The 19,667-nt window shown below is 37.0% G+C and overlaps 1 protein-coding gene across 1 annotated transcript in view; it reads right to left on the reverse strand.

Moving 5' to 3' along the window:
- LOC117327693 (neuron navigator 2-like) overlaps window positions 1–19,667 on the reverse strand; it is a 229,054-nt gene that overhangs the window by 19,966 nt on the left and 189,421 nt on the right. Inside the window, 1 exon segment of the mRNA XM_033884802.1 lies at window positions 2,404–2,487. Coding sequence (XP_033740693.1) covers window positions 2,404–2,487 — 84 coding nt within the window.

The following is a 19,667-nucleotide window of genomic DNA, read 5'->3' on the forward strand; positions in this document are numbered from 1 at the left end:
ATTTGATATTTATTATATGGCCAAATGTTTTGGAACACTACAATGCTCTCAGATATTATGAAGTATTTCTTAATAAAGTAGGCAGCAATTGATACTCAAATATAACTTGAAATATATTTGGAGATATGCAATGAAACCAAAACTGTAGAAAGAAAAAGAATTCAACAAATTAAATGTAGATAAATATACATTGCTCCTGGGGAAATGGTATTAAGCTGTATATAAACACCATCTTATCTGACAATAAGTCCATCCTCATATATTGCAGTCACAGTAACAACAAACTTGATGTAATATTACTGCCTAGCTGCTATAATAGGAATTTGGAGTCGGGGATAAGTGACATTAGCTGTTTGTTAAAAAAATAAAAAGGTAAGAGTTTCTATTAGTAAACCTAGATCATATAAAGTAATTCTTGAAACTTAAGTGGTTAAAAAACTGGGAAGTCAATATATAAAATAAAATTACCCCCCCCTCCCCCAATAAAAAAACACCCCAAATAACAAACAAACATAAGTTCTTAATCAGTACAGTTTAAGGAAAAATCTTTCTTATCACCTTGAAATATCATTTATTTATGTTGTGAGTGTAAATCAATTGATCTTGCTTTTCTTACCCTTTCTTTCATGATAATATTTGCTTGCAGTCAATGTAATATTGACTTTGGTATTGAATGTTTCCTTAACAGGTAGCATTATTGGTAGAACAACTGCACGGTCAGTAAACAATAAACAAATCAAGCAAATCTTCTGGTGATCAAACATCAAACATTCCGTTTGCTCCATTTCACATCGGTTTTTGGTCAGAATACCCCAGTCTGTCATGTTCTGGTTGAATATCTCCCCACAGTCATGAATACGAGAAACTTGTCTGATATCAAGGCTAAACTTTCCCATAACCAGTACACTTCCACCCTCCCACCTCAAAATCAAATCAATATTGTCCTATCTTATATGTTTGGAGTCTGTGTCTAGTTGATGAATACCAAACCTCATATAAGTATGCCCCATGGAACTGTAATAGGAATTATCGCAAAGTACACTAACACGTAAACAATGCTATTATACAGATCGTTAGGAAAACGGCAATCATCAGCTTTTCCTAAATTGATTTTTTTTTTATTTTTGTTTCATTCCGTATACTATGAATCAAAGACAAATGATCATTTAGTGTGAATAACTGACCTCTTTAGTAGCCTGAGGGAGCAGTCATTTTGGTTGTAGACCCTACAGGGAGCAATTGTTTTTCGTAATTACCTTTTATATCATCCTAAAATTGCCTTAATCGAGTATGGTACTATGGTTTTTATCAAATAAATACTTGTTTTTATTTTTATATTGCAGACAATCTAACTTAGTCATGCAAAATACATCCCTGTTGATGGAGCTTAATTCCTGGCAAACCACGACGACTACACAACCTATTCTATACCACATCACATATTCTACTATACAGAATCAAACTGAAAATTAAAAAGTACACATTTTTTCTTTAATGCATGTGTAACACCCTTTCAGGTTTATAATTGCATGCAATATTACACAAAATATCTTGAACAACTAGTGAGAATAAAATGTTGGAAATTAATGATTTCAGGTCACGACCTGTCATCATTTCTCTACAAAGTTACCCTAAACGTAAACCTCGATCAGTGGACCCTATCAGAGAAGCATTAATAAATTTCTATATAGTTCTTTTTACACCTCTAAATTAGAAAGGCCATCAAAATCACCACAGGGCGATCAAAACATCACATTCAAAGTGACAAATTTGTAGCTCCTCACCTAGGAGGAAATGATTACTCCCATCTGAGACAAATCCCTCCATAATCAAGAGTAACAGCTAGCCAGGTCATTAAGGAAATATCGATCTCAGGGTAAACTTCATCTTAACTAAACATTTCAAATAAAATTTTTAAATGCTTGAATACAAAATTGCTATAGAAGACATCATACTTCTTTTTATCCAAAAATAAGAATTGACAATTTTTCACTGAAAAATTTGTACTTAATTTCACCTTTGACCTTAAGGTCTAATTTACAGTGACTGGAAATTCAACATTAAGCAATACAAAAAAAATTAATAATGCTAAACTTTGAGCTATATCTCATGTTGATTACATGGCATACGTATTATATAAAAATCAAACTTTGTTTTATTATTCATAATTATTTTAAAGTTTTGAACTATAGGAACTATATTCTCCATTTAACATACTAGGAAAAAGGCAGTGCTACGTACAAAACAGTTATATCATGTATATTTCTCATGTGGATATATATATACAAATACTGCCAAATACCAGATAATTCAGATCTTTTAACGATATGCATAAATCTTAAGTTATAACATGGTTACTGTAGCAACCGATGTAGCCCAGTAACCAATGGTAGTGATGCTTACCTTTTGTTCGGCTGTGCAGGTGAGATGCTGGAGCCGATTTGTCATATTGGACAGCGACTGTTCGAAGGCAGCCACCACATGAGCCTGCAAGTAGAATGCGCAAAATACTGTTACTATAAATATGGCGGTTCCTGATAAACTCTTGAACGTCGAAAACTTAAAATCAATTTCCTAGGTGCTCATTTGAATACTGTCTAAGTGCTAATGTTACATAACTGATGATATCTTTTGACAACCTCAAAACAAACTACTGCAAATGCCTGCCAAGAGCCCGAGTCTATCAGACCGGGGTAAGGAGTCTCTAAACATAGGAGGCGCGCAATACAACGTCTCATGAATTTTTTTTTTTGTTTCATTGACTTTTTCCTCCGTGATATGCCCCATCTCGAGTCGTCACAGGGGAAATATGATTGGGGCGGACATATCTTCTTCTCCATGTTGTGACGTGCCATGTCCCATACATGGTAATTAATCATTCAACATTCCTATCTCATTATTCCAAAGCACCAGACAATATAGCATGAGAAAAATGGAGCATGTTAACCATGTATAAAATTACGAATTTTCACACAGCTCACTACAACAGGAAATTTGGTATTAACACAAAATTTCCTGTATGCGAGAAAAAACCCCTTTTCAAGCTATCAAATACATGTTGCTAAGTAACCAGAAAGAAATATGAAAATGTTAGTATATGTCTACTTATGAGTAATCATGAAACTAGGATATCTGTTTGAAAAAATCAGTTATTTATGATAACCGAGAGAAAAGATGAAAGTCGACCACACTCAATGAAACAGGTACCAGGAATGTTATCATAAACGCTGTCTATAAATGAAAACTTCCTCATGGTGTTTCATGCCCTCTGTAATCTATAGAATTCCTAGCCAACATTTAATGCCCAAATTATTATCATGTAAAATGCCAGTATAATTTATTAAATAATTTTTGTGTAAGTGATGCCCTGAAGTTTATCCAATAGCTCTACCTATGGAACGGTCTTAACAGCAAGAAAACCTTGGTAATTCAAAACAAATTTGATAGCATCATATCCAAGCTGTGGTCAATTTGTGATGCTAAATGAATATTCACATTAACAACATGTTAATTACCCTATTTATAAACCATAAAATTGGTATAAAAGTCTTCTAATGTTTCACGAAATTTACAAATTTAATCATCAAAGATAAAACGATTTGTCAAAGTTCCTTCCATCGTGAATTTATTTTAAGACCTAGTCAAATTTTAAACATATATTTCGGAACTTTTATTGAAGTCATCAACTACATCACTCATTGTAATGGATACTGCAACTTTAAAGTATCAAGTCATTTTAAACTCAGATGGTTGGGGGGATTGTGAATATCTGCAGAAATCTATATTTGTACATCTGCTTGGAAGTTATTACTGAGATGATGCTACAAAGTGAATCTGTCATGCAGCCAGTACACAATTCAAACTGTTTATTTCCAACACTGACCACAGCCCCCAGGCAATCTAATCCGAGGAACTCTCGTGAAATACAACACTTCCTGTAGGAGACTCCACCACCAAATATTCATACATAATCCATAGAAATAAATCAATTGATTTCCATCCCATTATCAACACCAGAGTGTACCTCAGAGTATTGTTAATTTGTCTGACTTAACAAGCAATTACACGGGATAGTAGAGGGTATATGTAACTAAGAGACAGACTTATTTGTAATTCATATCCAAATTCTCTATTCCATTTCTAACGTCTAGCATCTGACATCATAGTTCGACAAGAAATCTCAATTTCCACTTCCATCCAAACTGTCTCTGAGAATTCTACTGTGTTGTATAATTGCAGCCAATCTCAGAAAAGACGGTAATCAGTACGGAGAAGACAGGAAGAGACGATCACAAAGCTAATGAAACCATGATATCCTCTGGGACGTTTTCTGATACAACAGAAAGCCAGAAAGGGAACAAATGCTCTGCCACTGTTGGAAAAGAAATAGCATACAACTCAAACCAAGACAATGCCAAATACGGAATGAGATCACAATTGTGAAATCCTTCCTGCAACTCAATTTGAATGAATTACAATAGTTTCACAGATTTCAACCAATTAAGCAGCCTCTAATTGGTTCAATGCTGGTGCAAAAAAAAAGTGTTTTAGATGAGTTCGCTCAAGACCGTGCAATTTAGATTTAACCCCATTCAGCAATTGAAAGAAAAAAAGTGTTTACAAGAATTTTTAGGGAAACAAATAGCTTCATTGCACTGACAGATCTGTTTTGGATTTTAAATGCTTTAAACCCATTTTCTTCCTGGATAACAAGCCAGGCTTTTTAGAGTTCCTTGCCCTAGTGAAGTTTAAATTTCAACAACCATAGAAATCCAGGACTCAGATCTGTTACAACATGAACTAGAAATAAATCTCAAAATTATTTTATGAAATTAAAGTCTGTTCATAAATATTCTGCTTAAGTGAGTGTAGTAGACTTTTATGTGAATGGATGTTATCAAAACACAGCTATCTTTATAAAAGTTATAACTTTTAATCAAAGTGGAACAAATGATTGTCATTTTTTATTTTTTTTTTTTAAATACAAGGCAGAATTAATTTTGATAACAACATTCTCATTCAAAGTCCAAAGATGGAAACTCTACAGAAAACAAAACTGAAGTATATTTTCATTGTATTAAGTGTCACATAAGTCCCAAATTGTTCATAATAAAGACACATTTATTAACCAACTGATAGTGATATTACAATATATATACAAACAACACTGTAAATACAAAACAGTTTCCTTTTCAAAAAGTGTAGCACTCTGGGCTTTTGGCCAAAATAACAGCATTTTTGGCTCCAACACAAACTATTTTATCAGTGCTCTCTCGAGATTTCACCTATCAAAGTAATAACCTATATTATGGGTTCGTGGGATCCCTAACTAAACAAAGGGATTTGATTTGAAGATTTCTGCATCACTCACAGCTACAAACTATCAGTACTATTGAAGCCTTAAGGGAAAGCCCCACACCCATGATCAAGAGGTCCAAGAAATGTGGCCTGGATTAAGTAATAACTGTTCTGTCATCCAGAATTACCATCAGATCATCCACTACAATAAACTACAGGTGTCTAAGGCATCTCCAGGTAAAATCCAATTAGGAACAATTTACTCTTTATTTGATTGCTAAGAAAAAAGAATTCTATGAGGTATACAAGCTTCATCAGATCTTTTTCATATAGCTAGGAAGGTTTACATATGTATACACCAGATAGCATATCGTTATAATCTTTGACAAATTTCACAAAAAAAAAAAAAAAAATCAATAATAATCTACCAAGTAATCCAAATTTCTCAATATCAATAAACACGATCCCCACATATCTGTGCAGTTACGCCCCCTTCTTTGGAGTTAATCTTTCAACCAATATTACACTGATGTACCATCACATAATATACTTAAATTCACACAAATAATATAAAGTTTATTGAAGCATTTTTTAAAATGTTGACAGACTTATCTTTTGAATCCTTACAGAATCCTGTTGGAACCAACTGATAGCTAGACTAGTCAACCTTTAACCCCGATTCTGATTGGGATCTCCACTGTAGTCCTGGTGGTCATAAATGTCTTTGGGAGACTTTCATCTTCCCCACCTAATCTGTGACAAGTACCTCTGCCAGTATTGATTAACTCCATCTTGCTATCATACAATTCTCACAGATTTCTTAAGAGCTATTTCAGCCCCTGCTAATATGCCACAAAAATTTGGAAAGGCAAAAAACTTCCAAATTACCACTCAAACTGATTTGAACTCAACTAGATCAGATAAAAAAGTGAGCTTTATAATGATGAATTCCGAGTAGAATTTGATAACCAGACCTCGACCACAACTATATTACAGATTTTGAAATATCAACACCATTGGACCATAAGTGTTTTATGCAGTGTTAATATGCGATGTCAATTTAACGGTCATCTAATGATTTTCACCTAACCCTGGCACATAAACCTGATTTGTACCTCAGTACAGATGATACAAAATCATGTGAGAAATCTTGCATCAAAAAGGTCAAGATTCGAGCTGAGAACTTAGGATATATACCATCTATAAATCACAACGTTACGGAAACCTTGAACCTTCTTGAAAGAACATGATTACATGAATTGAAGCTCTCATTTAGATTTTTTATAGACACATTGCAGATAGTTTCTTAACATTAATTTTGGCTAATTTGAGTCTGAATTATTGAAGACACAGCTTGAAGTCTAGTATGAACATCTTTTTAGACGACTGCTAATAATTTCATAGCATAAAATTTACAACGTAGTTATACCACTCATCCTGAATCATTTTTTTTTATGTATATTTCATAATTTCATAATTTTCACAAGATTGTATTGTATTAGACAGAGGACTAGCTCTCTAAATTTCTTTCCTCAAAATAACCTTTTCTTGAAGAAATTTCAAATCACCTACTACAAAAAGCTGTATAGCAAATACCAGGCAGACATAATTGGATTTAAGCTTTGCATGTAAATGAATTCTGCTGACATAGCATGCTAGCTAGCTAGTGCAGTTTCATTCCAACCCTTGACCCCTGATGTATATGAACCTTGGCCTTTGCATACATTGACCTTAACATTGATTCATGGTTGTAGTACAACTGACCCAAGAATCTTTCTGACATTTATTTTTCTAGTTATCTCTCCAGGTCATTGGTATCTTGTCTCCCCACCGATAGGGGATTCAAGATGGACCAAATCAGTCATTTGATTGGTGGAGACTGACAAACTCTTCCACCTGATTGGCTACATTAGTTCAATTAGTATTTGATGATAACAAGAGTGACACCTGGATGCCTCTATAGTTAGTACATGTTCTCTGAGCCAGATAGGGATGATTCTGGTCAGTGAGGAAGTCTTAATGGTCCAAAACAACTCTGAGTCAGAGTCACTTCTGCTCTTGAATCGAAGCAGATAAGACATCAGATAAGGTCTAACAAAGCATGACCAAGATTGCCTGCAAGTTGTAGTCATGGGAACAACAAATTGAGTTTTAAATTTTCAACATACAGTATATCATGCAAGGAGACTTTAATTCCATGGATCTGCAAATCATAGCATATATATAACTGTCTGAAATTCAAAGTCCTTAAAAAGGAATCTAAAGTTATCAAGTTTTCTAAATAAATAATCTTAAGGTTCCTTTAACAGTTCCACACAAGAAGACACATATTACATGATATACACAAGAAAAGATTCTTTAAAATGCTAAAGGTTTAAAAGCAGATTTAAAACGACATCAATCTTAATAGCATTCTGAGTATATGCACTGCAGTAATTTAATTTCTTCTTTTTAATTGTATAACAACTAAGATTCAAATCAAAATCTAAAACATCCATGGTTACATCACATTTTATGTAGAAGAATTAGACAATTTTCAGAATGTATTTGGTGTAATTACATCCAGCAACAATATATTCATGAACAGATGCAAAATTAGGACACAGTAATGCTCCTAAGAATCATCGAGTACAGGGTTGATGTAGTTAGGCATACAAACTTGACACAGTTAGGCAAACTGATCAATGAAAATACCATTACTCTAGACCGACGAGGGAGAAGTCATTGATTTGTAACTGGCAGTGAGGGAGGCTTCATTGATTTTTCACAAGTGTAAATATTTTCTTTCTACCAAAGTCCCAGAAGTGATCTAAAATGAAATGACAACTGAATTGAATTCATTTTGACATCAATTGCTATCTGTAAATAAGTATAATTAAATAGCAGATGATTTCCATTTACTAGTGAAGTTAGAAATGAATTAGGAATGAAAATCATAATGATATAGATCTGGATGCTTCCAATGAAGGCCGATAAAGTTAACAGTGTTGTGTATGATGACAAAATTGGGGAGAGGAGTAGAGGTGGACAAGGAAAGGACAGGATTGCAATATCTGATGAATGGTCACTCTGATTTAATTGATCACTTAATGTACTGGACTGGATTGCATACTGTAAGAGAAAGAGACCAGATCTAGCTAAATTATGTAGAAAACACAGAGAACATGGGCAGGGTCTTCAAAGAACAAAGGCAATGATAGAAAAGGAGAAGTGAAAGGACTTTGAGGATAGAGAGAGAAAATGAGTCATTTGTTAACAAGGAGTATGGAAACACTAATAACAGGATCAGAAATAAGGGATGAGAAGGAACAGCTGAGAGGCAGAAGAAAACAGAATCTCAAAAGGGCAATCCAAAGGGGACTTCCAAAAGGGAATCCCAAAAGGGGGATCCCCAAATGGGAATCCCAAAAGTGAATTCCAAAAAAGGGAAATCCCGAAAGGAAAAACAGGACAAGGGGGAAGAAACAAAAGAAAAGGTTGAGCAGAACGAAATAATGAATAAGATTTATACAATATTTGAGCTGATGTTTCATGTCAAAAGGCATTTCATCACAACACTCTTAGCGGTAATGACTGTCTAGTGGATGTGCACACAGCTCTGGTGTTTCTCTCAACTTCAACGAATTTGCATGTTTGCTGTCGTTTCGTGTAGCTGTTTCATTTCTTTGACAGAACACCATGTCAGCCTACCGTCAGCAAAAAAAGGGAAGAATTTCAAACTGAACTTCTCAAACATATTCACCAATGCACACATTTACAATATTTCAAAAATTAACAACTGACAAGCTTCCAGCACACATAGTGCTGTTTTATGGGGGTTTAATATTACAAAATGTTTAATGTACCAGATTAAATCAACAGCAGATTTTCATGAGAAATTATTCACTTCGCCAAAAATGTCACTGCATTCAGGAACACATTTTTTCTGGTAGATGAATTTCCATGATAACATTTTTACATCCATGCCACACTTGGCATGCTATGTGTAATTTGCGTCTGTTATAGTAATTATGACCCTCCAAGTTTCAAAGCCTCCACGGTGCCTCCCTCTAGTGGGTTCTGCATCAAATTGACCCACAAGAAAAAATCTGACTCGAAATGATTGCTTCTATTCCAAGGTCATGCCAGCAAACATTGTATTTGGACTAGATTTGTCGATGTTGGATACAGATGCATTATGAAATTCTTTCAGTTGTAAATCTTAATGTCAGTACGGCTTATGTTTTAGATTATATTCATTTAAATGCTTCATTCTGATTTCCTCCATCAGGAACCTGGAATGTCACGCTCGGCTGTTTTATATTTTGAGTTAAAACTCTATGCCTAAATATACATTGTAATGTTAATACTGGAGTAGCTCTGAAATGTTCAAATGTGCACTTTTCACACCTGTCCTGCTATTTCTACAGATCCATCAAAACAATTACGCATGTAATCAAATAATACTAAGCTCTATTTTGAGAAATATACATTTGTGTATATAAAAGTATCCCTCTGTGGCATAAATATATAATTCCATCTTATATAAATCATCTGTACACACCACTTACTCTCCCACAAACCTCTTATGAATGTTCTTATTGCCATTTCATGGCCTCCTGAAATTCTTCTCACTCACATCAGTAGAGATGTAAAATCAAGATATTACAAGCATTTTCTTACAAGTTATCGCCATTTTTCAAAAAAGTGTAAATATTTGTGAATCTCATATATACAAATAAGGTGATTATCATCAATAGATGGCTATAGTCACAAACATATGGTCCAAAAACAACAGGATATCTTGGAGTCACTCATACGAAATTGGAATTTCTTCCGAATTCATTTATACGAAATTGGAATTTCTTCTGAATTCATTTTGTCATTATTGTTAGAAAAAGAGAATTTTTCCTACTTATACAAATACATCAATAATCTGCTTGGTGGGCATGGTCATATCTCAGTAAATTATGGGATGATAATACATCAGCAGATTAAGCAGAAATAAGAGGAAAAGAACTAAAAACACATGTATTTCCTATGAACTGATTAAAGTGTTTAAACAGAAATTTTTCATGAATAATTTTTTTGAAAAACATATACATCACTGCATCAGTTTAAGCCCTTGGAGATTAGATTTACGTGCAAACAGCTAAAGCGTACGTCTCACATAAATCAGAGTAAAACATTTAAACAAAAAAATGTATTCCTTTTAACTATTTTTAATAGATTGTGATGTGTCTACTTAAACCAGTGCTTGGTGTCTGTTGAAATGATGTACAACACAACTGAAATGATCTGAAGAAGATAAGTAGGATGCTTCATAAAATTTGTAAGATCTGTTTTATCAATAAATCATCATTCTCAAATGCTGTACTTTCCCATAAAGACTTAGTTGTGTGAATCACGTCAGAAATTACACATTAACCTGTAAGAAAAACTCCTCCCAGGATAAAATTTTGGTTATCATGCAATGGTATCTGCTGGATATGAACCTTTCAAGTCAGCAACATTCAAAGAAATAAAATATCCACGTACAAAAAACTTTTACTTGTGAACATGATTTCCAAGTACAATAACCTCTTGTTTTCCCATTAACCTTTGAACTCTGCTAAAATAAGGGAAAACACATACCACTAACAGACATACAGCTATAAATATATCAGAGATGAACACCAGAAAACAACCGCCACCCCCAAACATCATATACATTCTTTATTTCTAGTACGATGATGTTCCCCTTTCTACCATCTTCTTCAGAAGCGTGTTTCTCCTTGAGCCTAGACATCACCCCCTAGTCCCCACAGTTCCCTGTTGTGATTTACCTGTGCCCTGGTCCCCTAATCCCCTGTTGTGATCTACCTGTGCCCTGGTCCCCTAACCCCCTGTTGTGATCTACCTGTGCCCTGGCCCTCTAATCCCCTGTTGTGATCTACCTGTGCCCTGGCCCTCTAATCCCCTGTTGTGATTTACCTGTGCCCTGGTCCCCTTAATCCCCTGTTGTGATCTACCTGTGCCCTGGTCCCCTAATCCCCTGTTGTGATCTACCCGTGTCCTGGCCCTCTAATCCCCTGTTGTGATCTACCAGTGCCCTGGCCCTGGTCCCCTAACCCCCTGTTGTGATCTACCTGTGCCCTGGTCCCCTAACCTCCTGTTGTAATCTACCTGTGCCATGGCCCTGGTCCCCTAATCCCCTGTTGTGATCTACGTATGCCCTGGTCCCCTAGTTACCTGTTGTGATCTACCTGTGCCCTGGCCCCCTAACCCCCTGTTGTGATCTACCTGTGCCCTGGTACCCTAGTCCCCTGTTGTGATCTACCTGTGCCCTGGCCCCCTAACCCCCTGTTGTGATCTACCTGTGCCCTGGTACCCTAGTCCCCTGTTGTGATCTACCTGTGCCCTGGCCCCCTAACCCCCTGTTGTGATCTACCTGTGCCCTGGCCCCCTAACCCCCTGTTGTGATCTACTGTGCCCTGGTCCCCTAGTCCCCTGTTGTGATCTACCTGTGCCCTGGTCCCCTAACCCCCTGTTGTGATCTACCTGTGTCCTGGCCCCCTAACCCCCTGTTGTGATCTACCTGTGCCCTGGCCCCCTAACCCCCTGTTGTGATCTACTGTGCCCTGGTCCCCTAACTCCCTGTTGTGATCTACCTGTGCCCTGGTCCCCTAACCCCCTGTTGTGATCTACCTGTGTCCTGGCCCCCTAACTCCCTGTTGTGATCTACCAGTGCCCTGGCCCTGGTCCCCTAACCCCCTGTTGTGATCTACCTGTGTCCTGGCCCCCTAACTCCCTGTTGTGATCTACCTGTGCCCTGGTCCCCTAATCCCCTGTTGTGATCTACCTGTGCCCTGGTCCCCTAACCCCCTGTTGTGATCTACCTGTGCCCTGGCCCTGGTCCCCTAATCCCCTGTTGTGATCTACCTGTGCCCTGGTCCCCTAAGTCCCCTGTTGTGATCTACCTGTGCCCTGGTCCCCTAACTCCCTGTTGTGATCTACCTGTGCCCTGGTCCCCTAACCCCCTGTTGTGATCTACCTATGCCCTGGTCCCCTTATCCCCTGTTGTGATCTACCTGTGCCCTGGCCCCCTTATCCCCTGTTGTGATCTACCTGTGCCCTGGCCCCCTTATCCCCTGTTGTGATCTACCTGTGCCATGGCCCCCTTATCCCCTGCTGTGCTCTACTTTTGTCCTCCCTCTTATCTGCACACTTGATATCACTCCCCATTCATCAAACTTTAAGAACCTGGATCACATGAACATTAATGAGCAACTAATAGCACTTGTTTTTACGCACCTAATCCTGAGATTATCACTGTAACCTATTCACAACAGTTGTCAGGATACTTAAAACACCTGTCCATCCTTCCCTGTACTTTGTAGACCTTTCCCTCCCCTCTACAGTAAGGAAGTGGGGAGGTTTTTACACAACAATTAAGAATGTATTCTAACATGAATCTGTAAATGCTTTTTAGAAACAATTCTTAAAACAAGTCTTACTACTTTTTTATATTGTAGCTATAGACAGGTGGTCTCTAAGGCAGGTTTGACTGTAGCTATAGACAGGTGGTCTCTAAGGCAGGTTTGACTGTAGCTATAGACAGATGGTCTTAAGGCAGGTTTGACTGTAGCTATAGACAGGTGGTCTTTAAGGCAGGTTTGACTGTAGCTATAGACAGGTGGTCTTTAAGGCAGGTTTGACTGTAGTTTTAGACAGGTGCTCTTTAAGGCAGGTTTGACTGTAGGTTTGACTGTAGGTTTGACTGTAGCTATAGACAGATGGTCTCTAAGGCAGGTTTGACTGTAGCTATGGACAAGTTACTTGATGCAGAAAATGGATTTTCATTATATGAATGTTGATCATAATCAAGTTTTCAAAATTAATAAATTACATAATTACCATTGTCAAAATAGGCTACAATATTGACATGACCAACAATCATCTAATTGATCTATTCTATTTGTTTTGAGGCGTTGTTTTCACACCAGACAAATAAAACTGTACATAACTCGTCTGGAAGCAAACATCCAGTGACATGCTGATATAAAACCTAAACAAAAGCAACATGGTGCATATTGTTATTAGAATTTGTAGTCAACTCACAACCAATTCTGATAAAAACGTAAAAAACATAACTTTGGAGCCTGCATGTCTGAATTGGACCTATGGGTACAATATAACAGATTCTGTGTCATACAATGTTTACACGACAGCTAACGACATAATATTCTGACTACACGACATAACACTGACTATACGACATAACATTCTGACTACACGACAGTCAAGCGGGTAATAACAGAGACAACCCACGCGAATGTTAATAAAATTTGCCAATTTTATTTCAGTACATTTCACATAACTATATTTATATGTATTTTGGGAGGAGGTAGTCATATTGTCATAACACATGGAGTTGTTATGAGAGCGCTTACATTCATTGTTTATGTTGAATTTCCCCATCACAGGTAGATGTCCCATTATTGTTTATGTTGAATTTCCCCATCACAGGTAGATGTCCCATTATTGTTTATGTTGAATTTCCCCATCACAGGTAGATGTCCAATTATTGTTTATGTTGAATTTCCCCATCACAGGTAGATGTCCCATTATTGTTTATGTTGAACTGCCCCATCACAGGTAGATGTCCCATTATTAACGTATCCCATGCAACATGAAAAATTCACGAACAAGAGATGACACATACAAATAATGTGCTATTTATTACCCGTACTTGTGCAAAAACAGCGATATGAGCTGTTCTATTTTTAGACCTACAGGTGAGAAGTGACAGATACACAAATATGACTCATGTCAAGTGAAATGTGAATCTGACGACCTGATTATCTAATGAAGATTGAATCATCAGACAGTTAAACAGGTGTAAACTACAGGTGGTAAAGTGCTACCAACTACTTGAAATAAAATTCTCTGTTTTCAACAGCTAACACTTAATTAAGATGCTACGTACTTGAAACAGATACACCTGATATTACATACATGAACATTTAACACTACATAAGATAGATATATATACACGTACAATGAAATGATATTATTCTGAGGGAGTATAAGATAGATAGATATACAATGAAATGATATTATTCTGAGGGAGTATAAAAACTACAAACCATGTAACCTTCATTGACAGCATAGTCACACAGCGACTCGTAATCCCCTTTTTCCTGCATGTTGTCTGTTACCTCACTGACACAAGACGTCTATTTCAATACGATGACATCCAACATTTATTTTGCCATGAACGACGATATATCCATCTCATCACATCATTGATATAACTCACCAATCTGAGTCTCAACCCTCGGATGCTGACCGAACAACACTTATAAGGTCAGATGTCAGTAATCTTTTCTGACCGATGATGTAACTGACGTTGACCGTGACACCGGATCGACTCTGACCGGTGCCTATTTCAGACAACAAAGAAATGCTTTCACTTTGTTTACCTAGAGGTATTGATTAAAGCTTATCTCAATCTAGCACATCTGACAATGGCACGATAAATGTCCATATACGTTTACCCCAGTACGGGTAGCCACTCATCAGTACGGACAGAGATGTCAGGAAACAACAAACAACGCTAATCCATCATAAGCAATGAGACAGGGGTCAATCTTCTGTCCAGTAAAACTTAAATCCATAGTAAAATGTTATGTCATATCCATCAATTTTTAAATCTCCATGACAGTATAATTACAGTCCAATGTATTCTACCTCCAATCACAAAAGGCTACTCTATTTTTTTTAGCTATGCCTAGATTCAGAAAATGGGTCGATATTTAAATCTCCCTCTGTGTCTAGGTATAAAAGATGTTTTGTTCTCCACTGTTCAATAATGCACCAACTTCACAATGCTTTGTGCCTGTGTAGCATTTTTCACTTAAAGGAGTTTGTAAACAGAGAGTTCTATAAGCATACAGACCGTTAATTCAAAACACTCGCAGCTACCAGAACTTCACAAAAACCCTGTTCAATTGTTACATCCATTTACAAATGAAAGCTGATTCTTGTTACAGCTACAGAACTTGACTGAACTTTCTCCCTGTTATTTCAAACACAATGAAACTTCTAAAAACTTGAAGCACAATTGAATGATTTCCTTTAGTCACTTGTGAAACTAAATGCTTCATAAAACACCCAGCGTCACTGAAACAAAAAGAGGTGTACCATCCGCGTACTGTAGTAGAAAAAGACTGGTTTTTTGGTATAAATCCAAAAAAAAGTTATCAGGTAATCTGATGGTTGTGTCTTATCAGTCTTGTAAGATCTGTTGGTGCTTGTGTCATAACACCACCATTCACCATCCATCTACTTCCTCAGGACCCTGTCACTGAACATAAAGCCACAGCTGCTCGATCAGGGCTCCTCAACTGGTCCCCTGTAAGGTCCCTAGTAAGCCAAGCATGACCTGTACAGCCTCCTTACTCCACCCTGGTCCCGTGTAAGGTCCCTAGTAAGCCAAGCATGACCTGTACAGTCGTCTTACTCCACCCTGGTCCCGTGTAAGGTCCCTAGTAAGCCAAGCATGACCTGTACAGCCTCCTTACTCCACCCTGGTCCCGTGTTAGGTCCCTAGTAAGCCAAGCGTAACCTGTACAGCTTCCTTACTCCACCCTGGTCCCGTGTAAGGTCCCTTGTAAGCCAAGCATGACCTGTACAGCCTCCTTACTCCACCCTGGTCCCGTGTTAGGTCCCTAGTAAGCCAAGCATAACCTGTACAGCTTCCTTACTCCACCCGGGAACACACGCTTATGGCACATTAACTGCTGATCATCAGAAAATTAATATTTGTTTCCCTTGTCTGCCGAATCTTGGATAGAGTTCCAGTAAGTTTCCTGGCTGAGTACACCATTGAAGTATCAATACTGACGATTTCCAGGCCAGCAACAATTTTTTCCTCTCAATATATATATATACACAGAAAGGTTTCTGAATAGATAGCTCTGGATCTTCAGTTCTCCAGAAAACAGTTGCTCCCGTATCTTTTAGTCTCAATCCCAAAATATTGACATGTACAAATATTTTTTATAAAACATTATCAGTTATCTTGAATAAAAAATTCCCAGCGATTCCAACTAGGCCATAAACAGCAGTCAGCTATCAATGTGAGCCCATTTTTCCAATACACTAGCTTGGGAAGGATAGCTGGCTCTGTATCAGACTACCACTGGGATATAGAGAGTGATCCTGCTCTCTGCCTTCTCCTTGTTTATATAAACACATATGTATAAATATGATAAATGTGTGACCAGTACTGGGGCTACTAGAATGGTACTCGCTATATCAATTCCTGTATCTCTACATTTATACACACGATACTGCTAATTCAGAATTCTAGTAATTTTGAACATCTTTTGTTCGAGTACCCAGTAAAACAATAAGCCTATCAGCTATATTGTCCTTGATTTTACACTGGAGACCTCAAGCCTATCCTATATGGAACTTCTGGCCTTTCCAACAGTACTAAGGGCTAGGGTAGGTACTGTGAGAGCTAATCCACATCAGAGCAAGCATATGAACAGTCAATGAAGCCCAAATCCCAATCCTGCTATCAATTTTTGTAAGCTCCAAGCAAATTTTATCTCCAATTTTCCCACCACAAATCCTTGAAATCTATGGTTATATCTATAGAAAATAAAACCTAAATATCCAGTTCTTCACATTCCTGCTGCAAACACTCTCATATTTTGTCTTTCTTTCTTTTTTACTTTTCTTCAGTTTAGTTCTGTTCTTTGCATTGTTTAAAGGTTTCAAACTATGACCAAAGGAATTTGAGAAATATAGTGTTTAACATTTTTCTAAATATGGAAATGTCTTTCTCTAAGACAGTCCACAAACATTCCCTTATCAATTGTTTATCTTCTGAAGCTCTGGGCTCCTGTTAAGATGTTCTCTCTCCTGGGAACACAACACCAGCCCTCTCAGCAATCGGCTTACAAGTAAAGCACTATCCAATTCTCAATGGAGTTAAATTTATTCTCAACTCAGGTTTTGTTTCTGGTGAATTCTTACAATCCTGCTGTGTGCCCTAGATAGACCCCACTTGGGGCGGCCGACAAGAAACATGTTTTTTATCTGTCCCTTTCTCTCCCCACGAGCAGAGGCCAGCGCCAATCACAGGAAACCACAAGTCGCATATGACCCCTGACACATCAAACTTCTGATCAAACTGCACACTCGTCAGAGTGCAGTCATGTGACTAAATGTTCTAGTATGGTTCACGATGCTTATCTTTTTCTCTCCCATCTGGTCTTAGTGCCTTGGCATGGCGTTTGTTTTTCAAAAAAAATAAATAAAAAATCCGGTGTAAAATCGGACATGACTAGTACAGTATTATATATCTTCTAACTGCCATGCAAATTTCATGTCTATTTCTTCCCAGATCTGATAAACTCTATATCTGTTTTTGTAATAAAGTGGATATGTCTAATACCACATTTGTTTTGAATTCATTAAGACTGCGCCAATATATAAGTAACTTCAGACATGAAACAAATCCTCAACATATGGAAAACAGTACGTTACCAAAGCATTTTAACTGTTGTCAAGCTGTGCATTAAACAACCATAGCGACAGACATTGAATTAAGTTCCCCGATGCTCTGATGTACATTTCAGTGCCACTGTGGATATCTACAGGTCATTATTAGAGTCAGAAACATCATTTTCAAAAAAAAAAAAAAAAAAACTACTCGAGGTAACTTGTGAAAAGCAAATGACATTATGGACAAGATATGCAAAATCTGCCATTGGCATCAAACCAAAAATATGAATCTCACTTGAATACTGTAAAAATAAGAGGGGTGGAGAAAGTGTTCATCTCTTTACAAGGAAGTTACGATTTGGCATAATTGCTGACTGACAAAAACTTGTGTGATCTGCTGCAGGAAAATTTAGGGAAGACAGCTTTGCCAGATTGCACATTCAAGCATAGCAGACGACGATTTGGCTGTCTCTTTGTCCTGTCAACGTCTCTGTGATTCGTAACACATGACAACCCTTGTTGTAGAGAAAGAAAAAAATAGAAAGTCGCGTGACTAACTCTCTTCCGTCATTCATCATCAGGTAAAGGGAGGATTGAAATATAAAAAAAATATTAATAATTGCAAGCTTTTTTTTATCAAAAATGAAGCTTTTTGAGAAGACTGAATTAGCACTGTTGTGAGAGTGCTATGAGATGTTACTACTGTTCTATTACATAAAGCACATGCCGTTTTCAGTAAACGTAGAGATGCTTTCAAAGTTTTAGCAGTGTTAATCTATACAGCCTCGTGAACTGCAGCAAAATCCAATTTTCTTTATTGATCCCTCTAGTCATCTTAGCAGTATAACTGTCCAATCAAATTGCTTTGTTAAGTTTTTATTCAGGTGAAAATATATATAGAGCAGTGTCTTTAGTAGTAAAACCTTTTAATAAAATTGACTTAAATAACAACTTGCAGCTAGAGTTAGGGTTACCAAACAGATAGCCTATAATATGCAGTCCATCGTCTTTATCACATTTTATTTTCCTGAATTCAAAGCTCAGAGGCATGCAGTTCCTAGATAATTACCTTTACTTTCATAGAACAAGCAGTGTCAGCAATTTTGTTCTTGTTTAATGCCGAAGACTATAACCTCTATGGCAGATGGTACAGTTACCCAGACAAGTTTATTGATGTAAATTTATTGAAAATAAAAGCCAAAATCACACTACAATTCCCATAATGTTTTTTTCTGAGAAAATATATAGCATAGACACTCGTATATCAGTAAAATGGGCAGACATCTTGACATTTGTGCTATTGTTATAATTCTGTCTTAAAGGACGAAGAGGAAACATAATTTGTGAGTCCTGTTGTTTTCCATTCGCTGTAATACATCCTTAATGATACCTATTAGGATCTGTATAGATATCGGAAATTACAAAAGTCTGAAAGTCTGTCAGGTGTTTCATAACCAGTCGAAATGGATCTGGCTACGAGCCCTGCTAGGACTTTAAGTCAACATTTCATATCTGATGTAGATCCTGTGATAATCTGTCCAAAACATGGATGACTGGATATGGTCCAGAAAGTGTCATCTAATTTTGAATATTAATGCAGTCAGCGTGTCAAATGTGTGTTCAGACACTTGGACGGACATTTGTGAAAATCGCATGTTTCTCCAGACATCCATTATGGATAAGTAGTCATGTATTTTTCACGCAGTCACCAAATGGTGTCTGGGCGTCTCATGTTGGAGAATGTATGACTTTGGCCGTTGAAGAAATGAGACGAGAAAAGCACGCCCCATTTCAAACCATCACAGTCAAATCTATTCTTAACAGTGTATTTATCTTTCGACAGTTACCTATAACGTCAGTTTTTTTTTTTTTTGCATTAAAAAAAAAAA

Source organism: Pecten maximus, chromosome 5, assembly GCF_902652985.1.
Source record: "Pecten maximus chromosome 5, xPecMax1.1, whole genome shotgun sequence".
NCBI lineage: Eukaryota > Metazoa > Mollusca > Bivalvia > Pectinida > Pectinidae > Pecten > Pecten maximus.